This window comes from Panthera leo, chromosome E1 (genome assembly GCF_018350215.1).
Source record: "Panthera leo isolate Ple1 chromosome E1, P.leo_Ple1_pat1.1, whole genome shotgun sequence".
Lineage (NCBI taxonomy): Eukaryota > Metazoa > Chordata > Mammalia > Carnivora > Felidae > Panthera > Panthera leo.
The window spans coordinates 48,675,281-48,694,138 of record NC_056692.1 but is presented as its reverse complement, the minus strand read 5'-3'; the positions used below and the strand labels follow the sequence as shown (position 1 = coordinate 48,694,138).

The window sequence follows — 18,858 nt, the reverse complement described above, 5'->3', positions numbered from 1 at the left end:
CAGCTGGAAGAAAGAGAGCAACAGATTTCGAAATGAACAGCTGGGCATTAGCTTTTAAACTACCTCTAACCTCAGCCATGTTTCTCCAAAGATGCTTTGTAAGGGCTACAGGATCAGTCACATAATGAAAGTACTAGACTTTGCTAGTCTTGCGATTTAAAATATCCTTTCATTTGATTCATATGTACAAAATTGGAGCTCCTGAAGCACGTGTGTTTTTTGATATTGAGCATGATGGTATTCATCATTTTATTTGATCAAAATGAAACGTGGGCGCATTAAAATATAACCTGCTCATTACATTTTGTGAAAGTACTTAAAGACGCCAAGATGTTCCCGCCACATTTCATTTCCAAATGTTTTAATACATAGAGATGTCAACAGTTATAGTGGTCAGTATCCTTTAGGCTAAGTCCTCTGTCATATATTTCTCTCAGAATTGGGAGCTAGAAAAAAAGTGAACTGGTATGATTTCTTTCACAGATCATCAGAATGTCACACTTCATCATGTTCCCCTCTTCACTGTGGCTTCTAGGTGAGCTCAGAGCTAAAACTGGTACGTCACTAAAGCATTTTTAAAAGTAGTATAGGTTTCCTGATGGAGTGAATATCGTTCATTGCTTAATTACTATTTTCAGTTATATTTTAGCTGTTTAAATGTTTGTTTATTACAGAATGCCGCCTCACATCCTTTTTGAAAGTGGTTGACATATAAAAAAATTAAAATCAATGTTTCCAATGGAAAAATGCTACCCGAAAAAAGCCCAAAGACCATGTACAGGTTTAGCTATAATGTTTAGAATGTACATATTGCTCAATTCATCCATAAGTAATCTTAGAAGAATCTTAGAACAGCCAATATTTAGTCCACCATCCACAGGCACACACCCAGTTTTAGAAATGAACATTTTTAATCTGGGCCCGGATTGCCAAATTCATGGAAAAGAAAGTGATGTCACTGAGATATAATTTTAAAAATTACAATTGTCTTACCACAAACATCTTTTCTGGAAATCTTTTTTTAAGTAGAAGAGAGAAAGAAGAAGATTTCTGAAAACCCTACATTTTACAATTAGCCATAGGACAGCCTCTTACTGTGAATCAATATGGCAAAACCAAGATGTTCTGTCCATTTATTATGCAAAACTCGTTCATAATAGCATCATGATTCTCAGGTTAGGAAATCAAGAAAAGCATCAAGATCCCAAAGTTAGGAAAGATTCCATCTCCTATATGCAAATTTTAAGTTTCATGTATTTTTGGATCTCGTGACAACCATCTCCCAAGTCGGCTCTATTAATTTGCCTTATACTGATGGTGGTTCACAGTGGCTGCTGTGGTCACCCTGAGTCTTCCAGAGGCCCGTACCTCAACAGGTGACATAGACAGCTGTCCTATGATGGGAACCCCACCTTTGGGGCGGATCTCAAAGGTCCTCTACAATATTCATACACACCACTCACTCTGGCAACAAACATAAAAGATCAAGCGATCTCCAAGTGGTTCAGGGTCCTAAGAGAACAACTGAGAAGTCAGAGAACCTATGTTCTGTTTTTCTTATAATTCAAAGGAATAAACTGAGAAATTCTCTCACTATGCTGCAGTTCAAAAGCAAAATCACATGCAGAATCACCATGCTAGAAGAGGTTCTCCTAAGATGATCATAACAAAACTATGAATTTTCTTTATGTGAAAAAAACATGATTAAGTCAATCAAATCATCCTCCAAATTAATTTCAATAAGAGGGATCTGGCAAATGAGAAATATCTGACACTGAGGCTGTGACTTTCTATATGTCTTGGTACCTACTGATCTGGATGCTTTTTCTTAAACATTGTAACCTCAGGTAGACACCAGGCTGACCGTCTTCTATGAAGGTGATAAAATTTAATATCCATTTTAGCAAATGTAAGTATCACCACATAAAATATCCTACCATTGGAAGTCAAGGTATTATGACAAAGATACAATATATGCATAGAATAATTAGCCAAATACACCAAATAAAATGAAAGAAATGGTTACTTATCTTTAGTTGCATTGCCATACCTTATGATTTCTCTAGAAAACAGAAATTCCTTGGGTATAAAGTAACCTGTAATAATTATATAGCACATTCACCTAAAGGGAGTTCCTGTCTGATATATGATTTACCTTACGGTAGGTAACTATACTTTATGATAATGGTTTTCTTATCAGTATATAATACATAATATATATGGAAGAAGCCAAAAGTAGACTTTTACTATATTGTCTGAATTCACAAATCTGATAGAAGAAAAAGCAGCAAGCAAAGCTATAGTATCCAAAATTGGTACTTCCCTGGTCCTTTTTTGGTTAAGTATTTCAAACAGTCCTTTTTACAAAATGGCCTCCATTGCTAAACGGGAGTAGCCAAACGTGAACTGAAAATCAAATCTCTCTGGACCTAAAATGAAAAATGATCCAATCCAATATTTAAGGTACATAATACATGTGTCAAGCCACAAAACAGTGATTTGGAAAAGAAGATCTTCTATTTTTTAAAAATATATGTCCACTTTGTTTTTCTGAAATTTGTGAATGGAATTCAGGACTTAAAAGGCTTCACACATCACATTATTTAAGTCACAATCATGAAAAGATATATTTGGAAAATTTGGAACTTACCTGATGGAAACTCTGAATTAATACCCTCAGTGAATAACCAAAATAAATACAAATTATTAGCATTTTGGTACACACGATAAGGTTTTCAAAAATACAACTCATTGGCAAATTAAAAAAAAAAATACATTCTCTAAAAACAATCAATCAAGTTTGGCTTCCACAGAAAATCATTTTCATTCAGATCAAGAATGCATTTAGCCTAAGTTTCCATTGCTTTACTAGGCGTTCCTATGACAGCAATTCCAATTGTTCCAAGAAAGACAAAATAGGAGAGACACAATCCTATGCTACAGCATTTGAAGAGGTCATATGGTCCCCATACTGATTATTTCAATTAGCAGAAATTCAATTAAGAACCTTATTGTACTCTCCCTGTGGCTTAATTATACGTAATAATTCTAAAATTTCCCTTTTGTTATTGGGTGAACCGCACCCTATATATGGCAGATACGACATATGTAATATCACAAAGATGTCCTCTAAATTTGGCCTCCACTACTGTCGGCTTTCCACAACAGCACCAAAACAGTGGGAGTTATACAAACTAAGGTATTTTATTGTATCACGGACTCAATTCTACTATGCAAACAGACCCTACACAGACTCAGAACCCAAATACTTTATCACTGAAGACAATGCTGAGGCTTAGCATCATCTTTGAAGGAGAATGTTAAGTTGGAAAATATTCTTAGTAAATTATATGGCTAACAATCGGAAGATCAGCTATATTTTATAAAGGCTCTGATGAGGTTGGTGGCAAAAATATAACCCACATTGACTTAGCAGGAACCACCTGACTCTTCGGGTACCATGGCTACTACAATGACTACCTTTTCAGTTAGCAAATCTCCCATAAAACAAATTGAAAATAGTTCTCCTATAAGCGTATATTAGTGACAAAAAAAATCTGTGCTGAGTATACTTTTGGGCCCCAGTCATTCTCTGAAGGTAAAAGACAACTCAAGGTCAAATGAAAAATAACCAAGAACTCCTATTCTTTGCCTTACCGCCTCCCGCCCTCCACCCAAGAAATAAACATCTTACTTAATCAGCAGTTTTATAGTTTAGATGATTATAAAATTGTTTAAACACATGTCATAAAAAATAGAAGGCTTATTTCATTGTTTAAAAATTATATCATTTGGGGAGAAAGGATATTGAGGAAGAAGCTTGTATGTGATATGAATAATATGGTTAAGATTTCAATGGGAAAAGAGGTATTTATTAGACCTAGTAGATGATATGGTTTTATTAGAAAAGAAAATTATCTTTTTTTGTTATCAGTTGCTCTTCAATTTTTCTTTAATAAAATTTCACAGCAATCTCAGGAGGATACACGAAAGGCCTTTGATTATATATACCCCAAAGAACGTATTGTACCACAAAGATGCCCACACCCAATAAGATTTTTTTTCATCTGAAATTTATAAAGATAATTTTCCATGCTGACAGTGCACATTTCATCCATAAGTTTGAAGAGTCAAATGCTACCACAGCTGGGGGTTATTCTGCCAAATGGTTTCCAACAGGGACTACAGAGGTGGAGGCTGGGGGGCATGTGCATATCGGAAAAAGCGACAGACCTGATGGGAAATAGCCCTTCTCTGGAGTCATTTTTACCAATTGCCATCTGAGTGATCTAATCAAATATAGAGTCTAATGAAAAAAAAAAAAAAAAAAAAAAAAAAAGCAACACCAGGAAGGAAAAGCAAATATTAAAACAGCTGCTTGATTACCTACAGAGATTAAAACAAAAAGCAAGGAGTAAGGCTGATATATTTCATAGGGATTTGCAGAGGCTGAGGGGAGGGGTAAGGGGCAGATACCTTAAAAAAAAATCCATCATGAAAGGAACTGAGACAAGATTATAAAAAAGGGGCCAAGTTATAGCGCGCCATGGGATTTTTAATCTGGCTACCTGTGGTTTCTGTAGTTAAAGCCTTATTCATCCTCAAAACGGGGGGAGGGGGGGAGAAGAAAACAAAAAAATCACATTTATATGTCAGTTTTGCAAATGATCAAACAGCGTGCACCAACAAGAATAATAGGAAAACACTAAACGCTGATGACTTTTTAAAAATAGACAGCCGTTTTATCAAATATTATTGATAATTACCTGTGAATCTCGTTTCTTGAACTCTTGAATTTGATTTTCGTGCTCCATATTGGCAGCGCGAAGCTGTTTTTCCAGGTTTTCAATTTCCCGTTCATGGTCTCGGACTAGGCTATCCTTCTCTGCGTTATGCTGCTGTAATAGGTGCGTCTTCTCCTGTTCATGCTCCAGCTTCAGCTCTACTATCTGATTGGACAATGAGGAGGACAGTTCATCAACAGAACATCCTTGTCGTCATGACAACTCATGGACAGCTTAATTTTTCTCTAATTTGTCCAAGTTGAAAATTTTATTTTTGCGTCATGATTACCTCACCCTTGAAATACTCTCGTCTGGGGGGAGGGGGTGATTTTATCCAAACCTCCTAATATTCAAGCCAGTTGGGCATATGCAGGAAATCGTTCTGCAATCTGTTGACATAAATGCCTGAACATTGAAAAAAATTATGTCGAATGCTACGTATTTCCTACCCAAGAATTCGGGTATTACTGATCAGCAATGGTTATAAATGGTTAATAGTCAGTACGCGTTGCTGTTTGCTTAAATATATACACGTAAAAAGCAGCAATTAAATCGGTCAGTTTTCTTTATGATTTTCAAATAAAAGATCGAAGCTAAATACGCATCTGGATTATTGTATATACAGTTGTCTTTTTAAAAAAATAAAATGATAAATTTCAAAGCTCTATTATCTCGTTGTCAGCTACGGTATACCAACATAAACAGATGTTATGTGTTCCAGAAGGGCACCTGCTGTGCTGCAGGCTTGCGCCATGATTTCATAAAGAGCATTCTATTCTCAGGATCCTTTCCCAGTCCACTCCACACTGGAGACTGTGACCTTGGCCAGTCTTAGCCTCTCCCTGCTAGACTGAATGGCAGCCCGAGACCAAGGGCCTGGTTGCCGCAGCTTTGATACTAATCCTCCCAGACTGTGCACAATGGCACCCTACCTGGCCTGCAAACTATAGCCAGCCAGGCTGTCTTTGAAGCAGGTGATGAATAGGGGACTGCAGGAAGCCAGCTTCCCCAGTGAACTCCAGGCCACACAGCTGCTAAGAACAGTCACTTGGATTTTTCTTCAGTTTTGGTGGATTTCAGGGGAAAAAACTGCTGTTATCTAGAATATGTTGTGTTATTTTCGGCGTGAGAATCCATCTTCAAAAAAGCTAACAGTAGGAGCCTGCTCCAAATCGATCTTGTTTCTTGTGTCGTGCAATGAATCACCAGCCTACCTTATCTTAAAGCGATAGCATTCATTTCTCCAGGCGTACATGCTACGCTAAATTTCAGAACTTCTTTTCTTTTGAGAATTGAAATTCTCACCCTCTAATTGCAAATTAAGAATCAAAACACGAACTGAATGTGCTTACACACAGGTTTCAACATGTTTCCTTACTGTGATTTTTCTTGGAGTTGGAAAATGAGCACGAAATTTCTGGCCACTCATAAATGTACTATACTATTTAGAAGAAAGAAAAGGATACTCGCTCTTCATATCCACTTATCAGAACAAAATAATGTATAAAATAATATAGAAATATTTATTTTGCATCTGAGAACAAAGATGCATTCTAGTGAATTTGTGCCTACTTAAAATGTAGGGATCTTTCTTCCATATTATTCTACTGTTGGCAACATATAGAAAAAATAACATCAACATCGTCTGCTTACCTACCAAGTAGTAAAGCTTTCTTATTTAAAATTAATGTGCATGCTTTACTCTGTGATTCACACAACTATAATGTTAATCGCAAAAAAAGAGAGAATTCAACGTTTTGTTGATATTACTGCATTATTTCAGGCATCTGAGTTTATGAATTATTGAGTTAGAATATTTTTAGTTCTTGGACACATTATTATTTCTACTCAGTGTTACACTATCAAGCATTATTATAATAAATTTGTAAGTTTTAATTAAAATCATTTAAGTATGTAACACACTGAAAGAAGTGGATGGAGGTAGAAAGTTCTACTGAGATCTGATTCTCAAAAGTCTCAGGAACATTGAGAGAATGGATAGGATTTAAAATTGATGGAAAACCAATTACTTTATACACTCTAGGAAAAAGCAACCAGTTGACCCGTAATTAGGGCAGAAGAAGTCCAGAAGAACTTCTTTCCCCCAAGAAAAAACACACCACACGATCAGGAGTCACTATCAGATAGATTGTGAGTAATGGTGCTGCCTCATTCTAGGCTCTAAGTAAGGTACTTTCATAGTAACTGTCTCCGAGTTATTTGAAGAGCTCTTGTAGACTGATCAATGACCTGCCCATGTTCAGATTTCAGTTTATTCATTTTTAAAAATCAGGAACAAATGAAATAGAGATAGCAGAATTTCGAGCCTAAAGTCAGATGTTCATAAATTAGTAATACTTTGTTATTTTGTCAGGACCCATTGCTCAGTGACGCTAGTGAATGAATGAATAAATCTCAGGTTGCGAGAGCCTTTTAAAGTGAAATAGCAGAGGCCTGTCTGCTCACACCAACACTACCTGGCCAACCTCTAGGTGTTATGAACCCTTCCTGGTCTTTGTCCAGGATTCCTCACTGTTAGTACCTTCTGGCAGACGTCTTCTCCTGATAAATAGCAGAGTCCAGAAGAAAAACCCTAATGCTCTGGAAACAACATAATGATGATATTCATAACCACAAAGGCCATCATCAAAGTGGATCAAATTTGGATCAAAGTGGATCAAAGTGGATCCAAAAGTGGATCAAAGTGGATTAAATTGAAGATTTTACTGGTCCCTAGCCCCTTCCACGTAAGTAAATGTTAACAGAGTTTTTTGGCTTTTCTAGTTCCATCTTTTACTTGTGGGTGTATCTCAAAAGCAAACATGAAGTACAGTACTTTATCTTGGACTAATAGATAATTCTGGTTGACCAACAATAATGTCTAATGGAGTTAATGGTGACCAGGAGGTTGTAAGTCGCAGAAAATGTGGAGGATGTAAAAGTACACAGCATCCACAAAGACGAATGTTCAGTGACAACGAGGTCTCTGTGTCGAAGCGGTCCAGAACCCATAATCTATCCTACAGGGGCGAATAGGATGCACCATCACCCAGGAACGTGCTTCAGTAAGGCCAGCTACAGAGCTCCCTGTAATAAAGGAAGGAAAGCTTTAAGTTCCCTAATCCGAAAGCACGGGGCTGTGGGCCAGGTATCTACACTGGACAGGTATACCCGCTCTACATGTACAAAAGCAGATGGCGGGGAGCCTGGGTGACACAGTCGGATAAGTGTCTGACTCTTGATTTTGGCTCAGGTCATGAGCTCATGGTTCGTGGGATCAAGCCCCTCATCAGGCTCCATACTGACAGCACAGGGCCTGCTTGGGATTCTCTCTCTCCCTCTCTTTCTGTCCCTCCCCGGCTCATGTGCACATGCTCGCTTGCTCGCTCTCTCTCTCTTTCAAAACAAATAAACTTAAGAAAAAAGGCAGCTTGACACGTCTTCCGGGGGAGTAACGTGAATAGCCCTCAAGTGCAAGCGTCTGGTAGCATCTGGTAGTGCCCTTAGGTGCTGTTCTTGATGCCTTGGTGGTTGGGGTTCAAGTGAGAAAATGGCTTTATAGCCTAGACACTATTAGGTTGACAACAACTATCATTTTTGGAGGTCAAAATAGGAGATGATGCTCCATCCACTATGCTACCCCCCCAACACAGACTACACATGAAGTTCAAGAGTGAAGTTTTAAAGTTCTGAAGTCCCTGAAAGCACAGCCATCCATCACAGACTAAATCATTGTGCAGTCTGGTGCCGGCGTCCCCATTCTAAGTGAGGCTTCACATACGTGTCCAAGAGCAGAAGTACATTCCAGGCTCTGAGAAAGACCAAGATGGAACCACCAAATATGCAAGTCTCTGGGGCCCCGGAATGTATATTTTAAGTCCTGGTAACTGCTTTCCAGTGAAATCAGTGCTGGCAAATGTGGCCTGAACATATTTTAAAAATCTCATAAAGAAAACGACAATGGGGACAGAAGTCATTACTTCTCGGTACACAACCCATAGAAGACCAACACATCTCAGTAACACACCTCAACGTCAGAAATTCCAAAACCAGAAGCATAATTATAGAAGTGACAGAATACATCCAACATATTTTTTAAAGGGGCTGGTGGTACAGAATACTAACTAAAATAACCTTAAACATAACCAAATTACAAAATCTATATTCTGAAGCCTTGGTATAAGAATGGGTTAAAGCTACAGGAAGTAGAAAAAAGAGGTCCTCTGCATGCTCTGGCTGGGAAAGGAGGAAGGGGAGGAGTCTCCAGTTAGGAGCCCTCGGGATAGACGTGTCTTACAACTCAGTGGTGACTGCGCTCATTTCAAGTGAACAGAAGTATGAAAGCTGAAGTTTGGACACGGGTGAAGGCTACCAAGGTAATACAATGTCCGTCTTAATCCACAAGACTTCCCTGTAACACCCTGACAGTCAGTCACTCAGCTGCTGATGGGATGCTTTTGGCAAGAAGGGAACAAGTGGCTTCCAAGGCGACCAGTGCCTCATGGCGAACACACCTGGCATCACAACTTCTGGGGAAAGACTGCTGAAAAATTGTGAAAGGAACAAAACAAATGTAAAACACAATAGGACATTCACTGGCAACAACCAAACAAGGAAAGAAGGTTATCACCTTGGCCATCCATGGCAAAGGGTGGTAGTCAAGGAAAGAAAGAGAGGCTCTACTATTCTGTTCCTTCCCCAGAGGCAGAAATGCTGAGCAAAGTACTGCTGAGGAACATCTTCTAGGGTAAGGGTAAGGGCGTAACTTCATCAGTGGAAATGGCTGCTGGAAAGAGATGGATGAGAAAGTGAAAAATTGTGGCTGATTCTGATCGAAGCACAGGCTTCAGAGTTCCCATTAAAAAAGAAAAGAAAAGAAAAGAAAAGACAAAAGAAGAGAAGAGAAGAGAAGAGAAGAGAAAATAAAAAAGAAAAGAAAAGAAAAGAAAAGACAAAAGAAGAGAAGAGAAAAGAAAAGAAAAGAAAAGAAAAGAAAAGAAAAGAAAAGAAAAGAAAAGAAAAACCGGTCCAATACAGAAAGCAAATCTTGGGGGAAGACATTAGCAAAATGTTAAAAGACATAGCAGGTATCAGTTTCTCTAACAAAGTGTGTCACTGCCCTCACCTAAGTTCTCCTCCTCGACCTTATCCTAATCTCAAACTGCAGAAAGTAAATACAACAGAATACCTTTGCCCTCAAACTGAAACCTAGGCTGAAAAAAAAGGCTGAAAAAAAAAAAAGGCAGAAATGGAGTCAGAGACAATTCACGTGTATAAACCAAAATGAAGAGATTCGGAGAGTGCTGCCCACTTAAAGCCCAGGTGAGATGAAAGGAAAAAGTGTCTAGACAGCTATAAAAATATTACACCAACTAAAAAACAAACTAAAAGTTGGGGGGGGGCACCTGGGTGGCTCAGTCGGTTAAGCATCTGACTTCAGCTCAGGTCATGATCTCATGGTCTGTGAGTTTGAGCCCCACATCGGGCTCTGTGCTGACAGTTCAGAGCCTGGAGCCTGCTTCGGATTCTCTCTCTCCCTCTCTCTCTGCCCTTCCTGTGCTCGTGCTCTCTCTCCCTCAAAAATAAATATTAAAAAATAATAATAAACAAAAATGTTTTTTAAAAGAGGTGGGGAAGGAGAAGGAAGAAAGGAAGGCAGGCCCATCATTCTCGAGGGAAGGAAACACACCCTCAAAATCAGGAGCGAGTGACGGGGGACCTAGTAGGAGCACGACGGCTACAGAAGAAGAACCCATAGACAAGAAGATAAAACAACAGAATTAACCAAGGACCAAAATAACCCAATCACAAAGTTAATTGTAAATTCTCCATTAGAAACAACAATCAACTGAATAAACATGGCTGAAAATCGAATCACTGACACTGACAAAAGACTTGAGAGAATGAAGGAGAGAAGAGAATGTGGAGAGCAAATAGCAAGAAAACCCATGTACACACAGATATATCAGAAAATTTCCCTGTGGGGCGCCTGGGTGGCTCAGTCGGTTGAGCGGCCGACTTCAGCTCAGGTCATGATCTCGAGGTCTGTGAGTTTGAGCCCCGCGTCGGGCTCTGTGCTGACAGCTCAGAGCCTGGAGCCTGCTTCGGATTCGGTGTCTCCCTCTCTCTCTGCCCCTCCCCTGCTCATGCTCTGTCTCTCTCTCTCTGTCAAAAATAAATAAACATTAAAAAAATTAAAAAAAAAAAAAAAAAAGAAAATTTCCCTGTAATGAATGAAGGAAGGAAGAGTTGAGTGTGTGTAACAAAGAAACACACCGTATGCCACAAAAAGCCTTTTTTTTTTCCAATTGAGGAAAATAACAGCTCAAGAACACTACAACTAAACTTGAAACTATGGAACCCAAACCACTCTAGGAAGAAAAAAAAAAAAAACAAAAACGTGAGGATGAAATCCAGGCAACCAAGAGACGACCAGGGCAGCTCAGGGCCAAAATATAGTGGAACCATATGTATAAAGCTTCAGGGAAAAAAGGTCCACCAGAGCATGTAATGCCCAGCCCAAACTAAGGGAACATAGAGTGATTTTCAAGCATGCAAAAATGCAGCGAATACAACAATTATATGCCCTTCTTGGAAAAAACAACTCCGTGATGAAATCTCAGCGCTCAACAGATGAATCACAGTGAAGGAAACTGCTATGGAGGAGGGGTGCTGGATGTCCCCGTGGTGAGCACAAAAATGGTTTCAATAAAAACCGAACTCCATGTAATGATGTTATGATCCTTGTGCTTACAGAACAGAATACAAATGCTATAACCCTCCACGATGTGTAAATGACACGATAATTTGACGAAATAGAGTGGGAAGGGACTGGGTGGAAGGAGGGTTGAGCATGTCAATTTTTTTTTTATCGTAGTGAGGAAACTAATGCTCTCAAAATCGAACCATAAAATTCAAAATGACTCTAACCTCCGTGTATTTTTTTATCTTTATTTCTTAATGTTCTAAGAAATCACCTGTTGTCATATGGTAAAGAAACATTTTTCTACACTTCAGAAATTCCTTAAGTTTTCCTTGTTTCTTTACTTCAACTGATTTCACATGAGATTATTCTAATATAAGTAGAATATACCGCATAGTCTCATTTCTTTTTTTTTTTTTTGATTTTTATTTATTTACTTACTTATTATTTTAACATTTACTTATTTTTGAGCGACAGAAAGAGGCAGAGCATGAGCAGGGGAGGGGGAGAGAGAGAGAGATACAGAATCTGAAGCAGGCTCCAGGCTCTGAACTGTCAGCACAGAGCCCGACGCGGGGCTCGAACTCACGGACCGTGAGACCATGACCTGAGCTGAAGTCGTACACTCAACAGACTGAGCCACCCAGGCGCCCAGCATAGTCTCATTTCTTAAAAAATGTTTTTGTCTTTGTATCTACAAAGCCTTCTATTTATCCATCTCTCAGAAATTTCTGGAATTATACTCATACCACATTAACAGGAGTCACTCCAGAATAAGACTCCAGGGGAATTTCTGCTTCCGCCACTGTGTGCTGTATGTACCATGTCAGCTGGCAACAGCTCCCCTTGGGGAGATATTTACTTGGCATTGTAAGAACCCTTATCAAGGGTCCGTGAACTATGAACTTAGATCTGGAAACTGGATGAAGGACCATGATTTTCCACTCAAGTGGAGAATTGTCTAAAGTTCACTCACCAGCTCTTGACTTTTTCTTGATGTTGTGCAAGGAGTACTCTCGTTGGTCTCTGTCTCTCTTATCCCCCGGGACAACTGCTGTAGGCACCATCTGTGTTTACATAGCCCTGCCCGACTAGACACCTTGATTGCCTCCCTAGCCTTGGGGCCCATAGGAGGAATCACTTCTACCTTCCATCTGACGTTCAAGTGCCCCACCTCCAACTGGCGTCTGCCATTTTGGAACCCTACCATCCTCTTGGAAGTAGGCAGCCCAGTTCCATGGCAGCATCTCCCGCGACAGGTGCCAGCACGTGGAGGAAGCCACCGCGTAGCTGCTCAACAGTATCAGTGCCCCCACTGTCAGTGCATTCCTCAACACCTTAGTGAAGGCAGTATCTTCTAGGCCCTCCCGCGGAGTAGGTTATCTGGTCTAAAGTAGCAGTATCATTCGAATATTCTCATTTTCCTGAGACTTTTTGAACTCTTCCTCAGTACTACGCTATGGCAGTTCTGGATCCCCCCAGCCTGGTTCAGCTCGAGTAAAGTTGTAGGGAAGACCAATGCCTCGTAAAACCAACTATTGAAATGTGTTACCTTTTTAAAAAGAGAGACGAAGGTCAGTTCAACTATTGTGAGTAATTACATACATATAGGGTTAATAGTTCAAGGGGTACTTTGAAGAGGTAGCCATTTAAAGAAAAAAACAAGGATTTTCCAGGGATTAAGAGTACACTTACCATGATGAGCCCTGAGCAATGGGCAGAATGGTTGAATCACTATATTGTACACCTGAAACTAATAATACACTGTATGCTAACTAACTGGAATTCAAATAAGAACTTTAAAAAAGAAAAGATAAACCTAAGGACATATACAATCTGCTCTGAGCCTTTGGAGTCAGAGTGAAAATTCAGCACAAGTTGGCACAGAAAATGCCACAGCACAGTCTGACTTCACGAACAACATCTTCGCAGAAACAGGCACCAACAGCAACGACAAAAAAAAGCACAAAGTCATCCGTGTGTCAAGAGCAGAAGTAGAACCTGTCACCTGCGGGTGGCCGTGGGGCTCTAGGACTAGATGTCCACTACAACCAAAGAAGCCATCAACGGAATCTGTCAACGGTTCCGTGTAGTTAATGCAAGTCCTCTTCTCTTTAAAGGTTAGTGTTGCTGTGCTAACTGCTATTCGGGATGGAACGAGGGCCCGCCAGCACGTGCAGCTGCTTCCCCTCTTCCTCTCTACTGAGGCATCAGTAGCGGGGACAAGAGCGAGCTGACGTTCCTAAAGCTTAGGATACCTAAGGGCTGAAGGCCGCAAGCGCACCAGCAGCCACAGAGGAAAGGAAGGAAAATGCTGCAAGTATCGGAAGCCAGCACTCTTCTCTGCAGCCTTCTTTCCCACTGAACACTGCAAAATACCTTCCCGGCGCCTGCGGGTCATGAGTGACAATGACCTTGAGCTTTCACAACTTTTTGGAAAACTGGCTACTATTTTCTGGGTCCTTATCTGCCAGATCTCAGTTAAAACCCAGGAAGGATTCATTCAGATAGTCCAATATTTCAAGATTCTTCTTCACGGTTTAATGATGGTCAATTTAAGCCACTCAAAATTGAGAAAATTCGTTAACTGAGAATTCACTCTCTTAGAGTTCAGGATTTGGGGGGAAAACATGCCTTCACTGTACGTTTTAGTTTCAATTTCTTTTGCCTGATGTCTGTTCCTCTAAAATGCACTCAGTTTGTCTTAATCTGGCACATCACTGCTGCAGAATGAATATGAAATACAAAAGTCATCAGGGTTTCTGGCTAGCGTGGGATTTACGGCTGGTATGGGCTTCAGAAGGACAAAGAGATCAACCAGGTTATAAATTCCTCCAAAACATGGACTGTGCCTTTACTTTCTTTTTACTTTCCACACACCACCTACTATAATGCTTCACAATCATTCATCATCTTGAATGAAGCAGGTGGCATTCAGGAACAAACAACAGAAAGAGTTTGAAGGGAATGGCTTCCTCTCATCATCACGTTGACATGTCTACCTACCTAGGTAGCCTCTGCCTTTCCTGTGACTCAAATGGGTGGCCGTCCTTGTTGCCACCTCAGGAGAGCCCCACCTTCCGGTGCCATCCCCCCTTGCCAAATCAAGCACTTGCTCTCACAATGATCCCACCAGGGTCTGCATCACCGACATCGTCTTCTCCGACGGACCATGGTCATCAGCAAACGGACCTTCGTACCTATCTCATTTTCTAAAACCTTCCCGTTGACCCTGCATGCCCCGCAGGCTACCACCTCATTTCTCAGCTCCCTTCCTTCAAAATCTCCCAAAAGGGGTGCTCACGTCCCATTCTCTCTCCAGCCCCATCACTCAGGGTTCTGTTCCCGCCTTCCACTGAAACTGGCCTTGAATGAGGTGGCGAAAGACCTTCTCGCCGAGTCCGTCAGCCAGCTCTCCGTCTCCATCTGATTTCCCTTCTTGGCAACACCTGAAACAAGAGGTCACTCACTTCTTCCTTCCTGAAACGCTCACTGCACATGGTTTATGGGAAAACAGACCTTCCGAGTCTCCCTGCTGCCTCATTGGCTGTTCTTTCCGGTCTCGGTATTTCCTCCACCTCCTCCGCATCTCCAGGTGTTGTAGTAGCCCTGGGCTCAGCCCTGGGACCTCCTTTCTCTTCTCTCTCTACTCACAGGTCTGTGTCTGTCACCACCATTCACCTGGTTGTTGGGCTGGGAAAGTCAGGAGTCGTGTTTGAGTTCCCTCTTCCCCTCACACTCCATTTCGCATCCATTAACAAGTCCTTCCTACAAAATACGGCCCAATCTGACCACTTGCTGTCACCCCCAGCGTACCCCCCTGGGTCCAAAACAGGGTCGTCTCTCACCAGACCACCGCCTTCGTCTCCTGGCTGGCCTCCCTGCCTCCCCTACAATCAATGCTCTGCACAGCAGCTAGAGAAGGCGTTTTAAGAAGCAGATCAGATCTTGCTCAAATGTTCCCACGGCTCTCCATCATCAGAATAAAACCGAAGCTTCCCACCACAGTGGGACATGAACATGGTGCAAGCTGTCCACAGCCTGACCTTGGCTCCTAACACTCTCTCCCTCACTCACTCCATGCCAGCCACATACAAGCCCATTCCTTCTACGCAAAATATTCTCTCCGTACCTCAAGTTTTGTGTGGTCTCCTCCTTCCCTTCATGCAGGTTTTAATTTAATTCTTTATAGAGAACATCACTTCTTTAGAACCTTTCACTGACCTTATCAAAAATAACACCTTCTGTGAAACAACTCTATATAAGATAGCCCTTTCACTCCAACATCTGATCTTGCTTTATTTCATAGCAATTAGCATTATCTTACCTTACATTTTGAGAGAGAAAGAGAGAGAGAGAGAGAGGTATTGTTGTCTCCTCTATCGTAATAATAGAGACTATTGTGTTCACTGCCATATCCTAAGCACCTGGAACAGTGTTTAGCACAAAGTAGTTGCTCAATAAACATACGTTAAATAATGAATGGTTGGAAAGTCACTGCTTCTCTTTTAGACTCCTAAGGGATCTAGGGAATGGGAATCCTCAATCAGCCATACCGCTATCTAGGAACCATTGTTCAAATGAAGTACCCCTGAAATGAAACATACATGCTTCACATTACAGTTACTGAAAACAGATGTGTTCACCATCGCCCTCTTCATTCCCACTCCAGATAAAAGGGCCATTTGTCTTAACTGAGATGAGGAAAGTTCCAAACAAGCAAGCAAACAGAAAGGAAGAGGCCTGCTGTACGCACCTTTCACGAAGCATCAACGCTCATTCTGTGGACCCAGGCCACAGACACACAGGCCCAGCCTCTGTGGCGCCACAGGCTCACGTCCAGGAATCTGGCACTTTGCCCATGGCCTGTAGGACCAATGTGTGCCTTGCAGCAGTAATGGATCAAGAATGCCTCTTCCTCGACCACCACGGAGAGAACAGGGTGGCTGATACGTAGCTTAGGCTCAAAAATTATTGGTTACAAACTGGAAAAGGAAAGCCGAGCCAAAAGACTTAAAAAGAGTAAGATAAGTGAGCAGGACGATGACAAAGAGAATGACAGAGCGGACCCGAGGTACAATGAATGCTCCTGCATGTTCGGAAAGCGAGAAATCCCATGAAAATCCATTTTGAAGAGACCCCCAAATTCACGGTCATTAACCTCATCGGGGACCTCAGTGCCAAAAAGAAGTTTCACCCAGGTTGTCCTAGTCAGATCAGTCATGCCATCTCCCCAACAATATCACACGATCCCCACATCTCTCAGCCCTGCCGCCCACATAATTCCTCCAGTCTCAGCAAAGCATCTCGCCTCCTCTCTCACAAAAGGAAAACCTCTTAGGAACAAGAGTGTCCTCATTTCCTTGCTGCAGATATACAAACTTCTGTGCATCTGTCCTCCCTCCTCTTTTCACTAGTTACAGCAGAGGCCTACCCCTCCGCTCTGATGCCAACACCCTCTCCCTGGGCTGGGGTCCCCGCCCGCACACCTCCGCCTTGTGGGGGCGGGGCCGGGGGGGGGGGGCGCGGGAAGTGCACCCTGACTAGTCAGTGCCTTCACTCTCTTCCTCCACATCTTGCTTTGTACTGTCTCCTTCTCCAATGAAGCTAAAAAAAAAAAAAAAAAATTGAGATAACAAAAAACTAAAACATTTGCAGGGGAAAAACCTGGGAAGCACAGGCTAGCTGCAAACTGAGTATCTCAACTGATCGTAAAATTTCCCAACTACTTACTTACCTGGTATAATTTGTCTCATCTTTACACTCTCTTTGCTGCCAAAATATTTTTAAGTTTCAAATAATAGTGACGTGTAAGCAGCTGGCCCTTCGGTGTTTTTTAACAATCATTGACAATAACCATCTATTCTTTCCCAAGAATTCGACCACTTGTTTATCTGTTGAACTACATTTCCCTTTAAAGGCTTTGTAGTGAAAAGAGAAGATATAAAATATAAGACTAAAGAATGATCTGATGGGACTGCCAAAAAAATCTCCATAGTTCAGGAAATCCTAGCATGCCTGGTTTGCTGTTTGTTTCCAGCTTGAATGAGGGTTGTGCAGACAATTAGAATTGTCTTTTTGTTCCAATGGGTTATACAGGAAAGAAACAGGAAATCTTGATGAAAGCTTGGGCTTTACAGGATATTTGTGTGAGTGTTTAGCCCATGTGTTTGATGTTTTTCTCTCCACAGCTGCCCACTTTATGCCTGTACTCTGGCTGAAATATTTTAAAATACCACTTTGCTTTTCTCACTTCATTGCAGCTACTGGCATGATGTTTTCTATATGAGAGGGACTCAAAAATGAAAATCAAGTAAGGAAACTGAGGCCCCACAAGCACAAGTTGTTCATTTCCTCTGGATGTCAATTCTCATGATAAAAAGTGAGGACCGGGGCGCCTGGTGGCTCAGTCGGTTGAGCGTCCGACTTCGGCTCAGGTCACGATCTCACTGCTTGTGAGTTCGAGCCCTGCGTCGGGCTCTGTGCAGACAGCTCAGAGCCTGGAGCTGCTTCAGATTCTGTGTCTCCCTCTCTCTCTGTCCCTCCCATGCTCATGCTCTGTCTCTCTCTGTCTCTCAAGAATAAATAAAACATTTAAAAAAAATTTTTTTTAAGTGAGGATTACACTAGATAAGTGCTTCTACAACTATTCCACCGAAGTACCCCCAGCAGCAGTGAAAATGAATAGCAACCCCCCTCCGCCCTCTGGGGGGATCTGAGGGCATAGCCTGAAGCAGCCTCTGTAAGCTGGAAGTTTCTTTGAAATGCCCTATTTTATCTTATAAATTCATGAGAACTTCGCATTTTACAAAACAGGAAAGTCTATGTTTGTTTTAATATGATGGTGCCCTCAATAGTAAAACTGCTTTGCTTTCCCACAAAATCATCAGGTGACTCGAACCTTCCAGGAAGCTTGTATGGTAGCTTCACATACGCCCTGACCGTGGCTCACTCACTACCCCAGTTTGAGAAAGAAGGGCCTGGGAGATGAGCATTGACATCTCCTTCCAGTGTGAAATGCTATTAGCCATATCACTTAAGATCTCACACGTTGTAGAAAAGTCAGACAAAGTAATAGAAGAATCGTCACACTCGGACCTGAATGTCAGCAGAAGCCCTGAAATAAGGAAGTCCAGCCAGACAGGTACGTAAGTCAACGAGCCGGTGGTGTTGCCGACTCGTCTACACCTACAAGAGATCTATGTCTGTCAAGAGATGCACAGATGGGCTGCGGTCTAATCAGGCAAAAGAACAGAAAGTCACCGAACACTGGATTTGGAAGGGACCTTAGCACTGGGACAGCCCCCCCAAGGGCACAGGGTCCGTCCACAACACGCCCGACGGGCACGTCCACAGGCTCGGGCTGGGGAA

At 41.5% G+C, this 18,858-nt stretch overlaps 1 protein-coding gene across 3 annotated transcripts in view; it reads right to left on the bottom strand.

Annotated features, from left to right (window-relative positions):
• The window catches only part of CEP112 (centrosomal protein 112), a 412,041-nt gene that overhangs the window by 206,486 nt on the left and 186,697 nt on the right, over window positions 1–18,858 (bottom strand). For all 3 annotated transcript variants that reach the window (XM_042916491.1, XM_042916492.1, XM_042916494.1), the window contains one exon: window positions 4,767–4,949. In XM_042916491.1, the coding sequence (XP_042772425.1) occupies window positions 4,767–4,949 (183 nt within the window). The remainder of the gene's footprint in view (window positions 1–4,766; window positions 4,950–18,858) is intronic.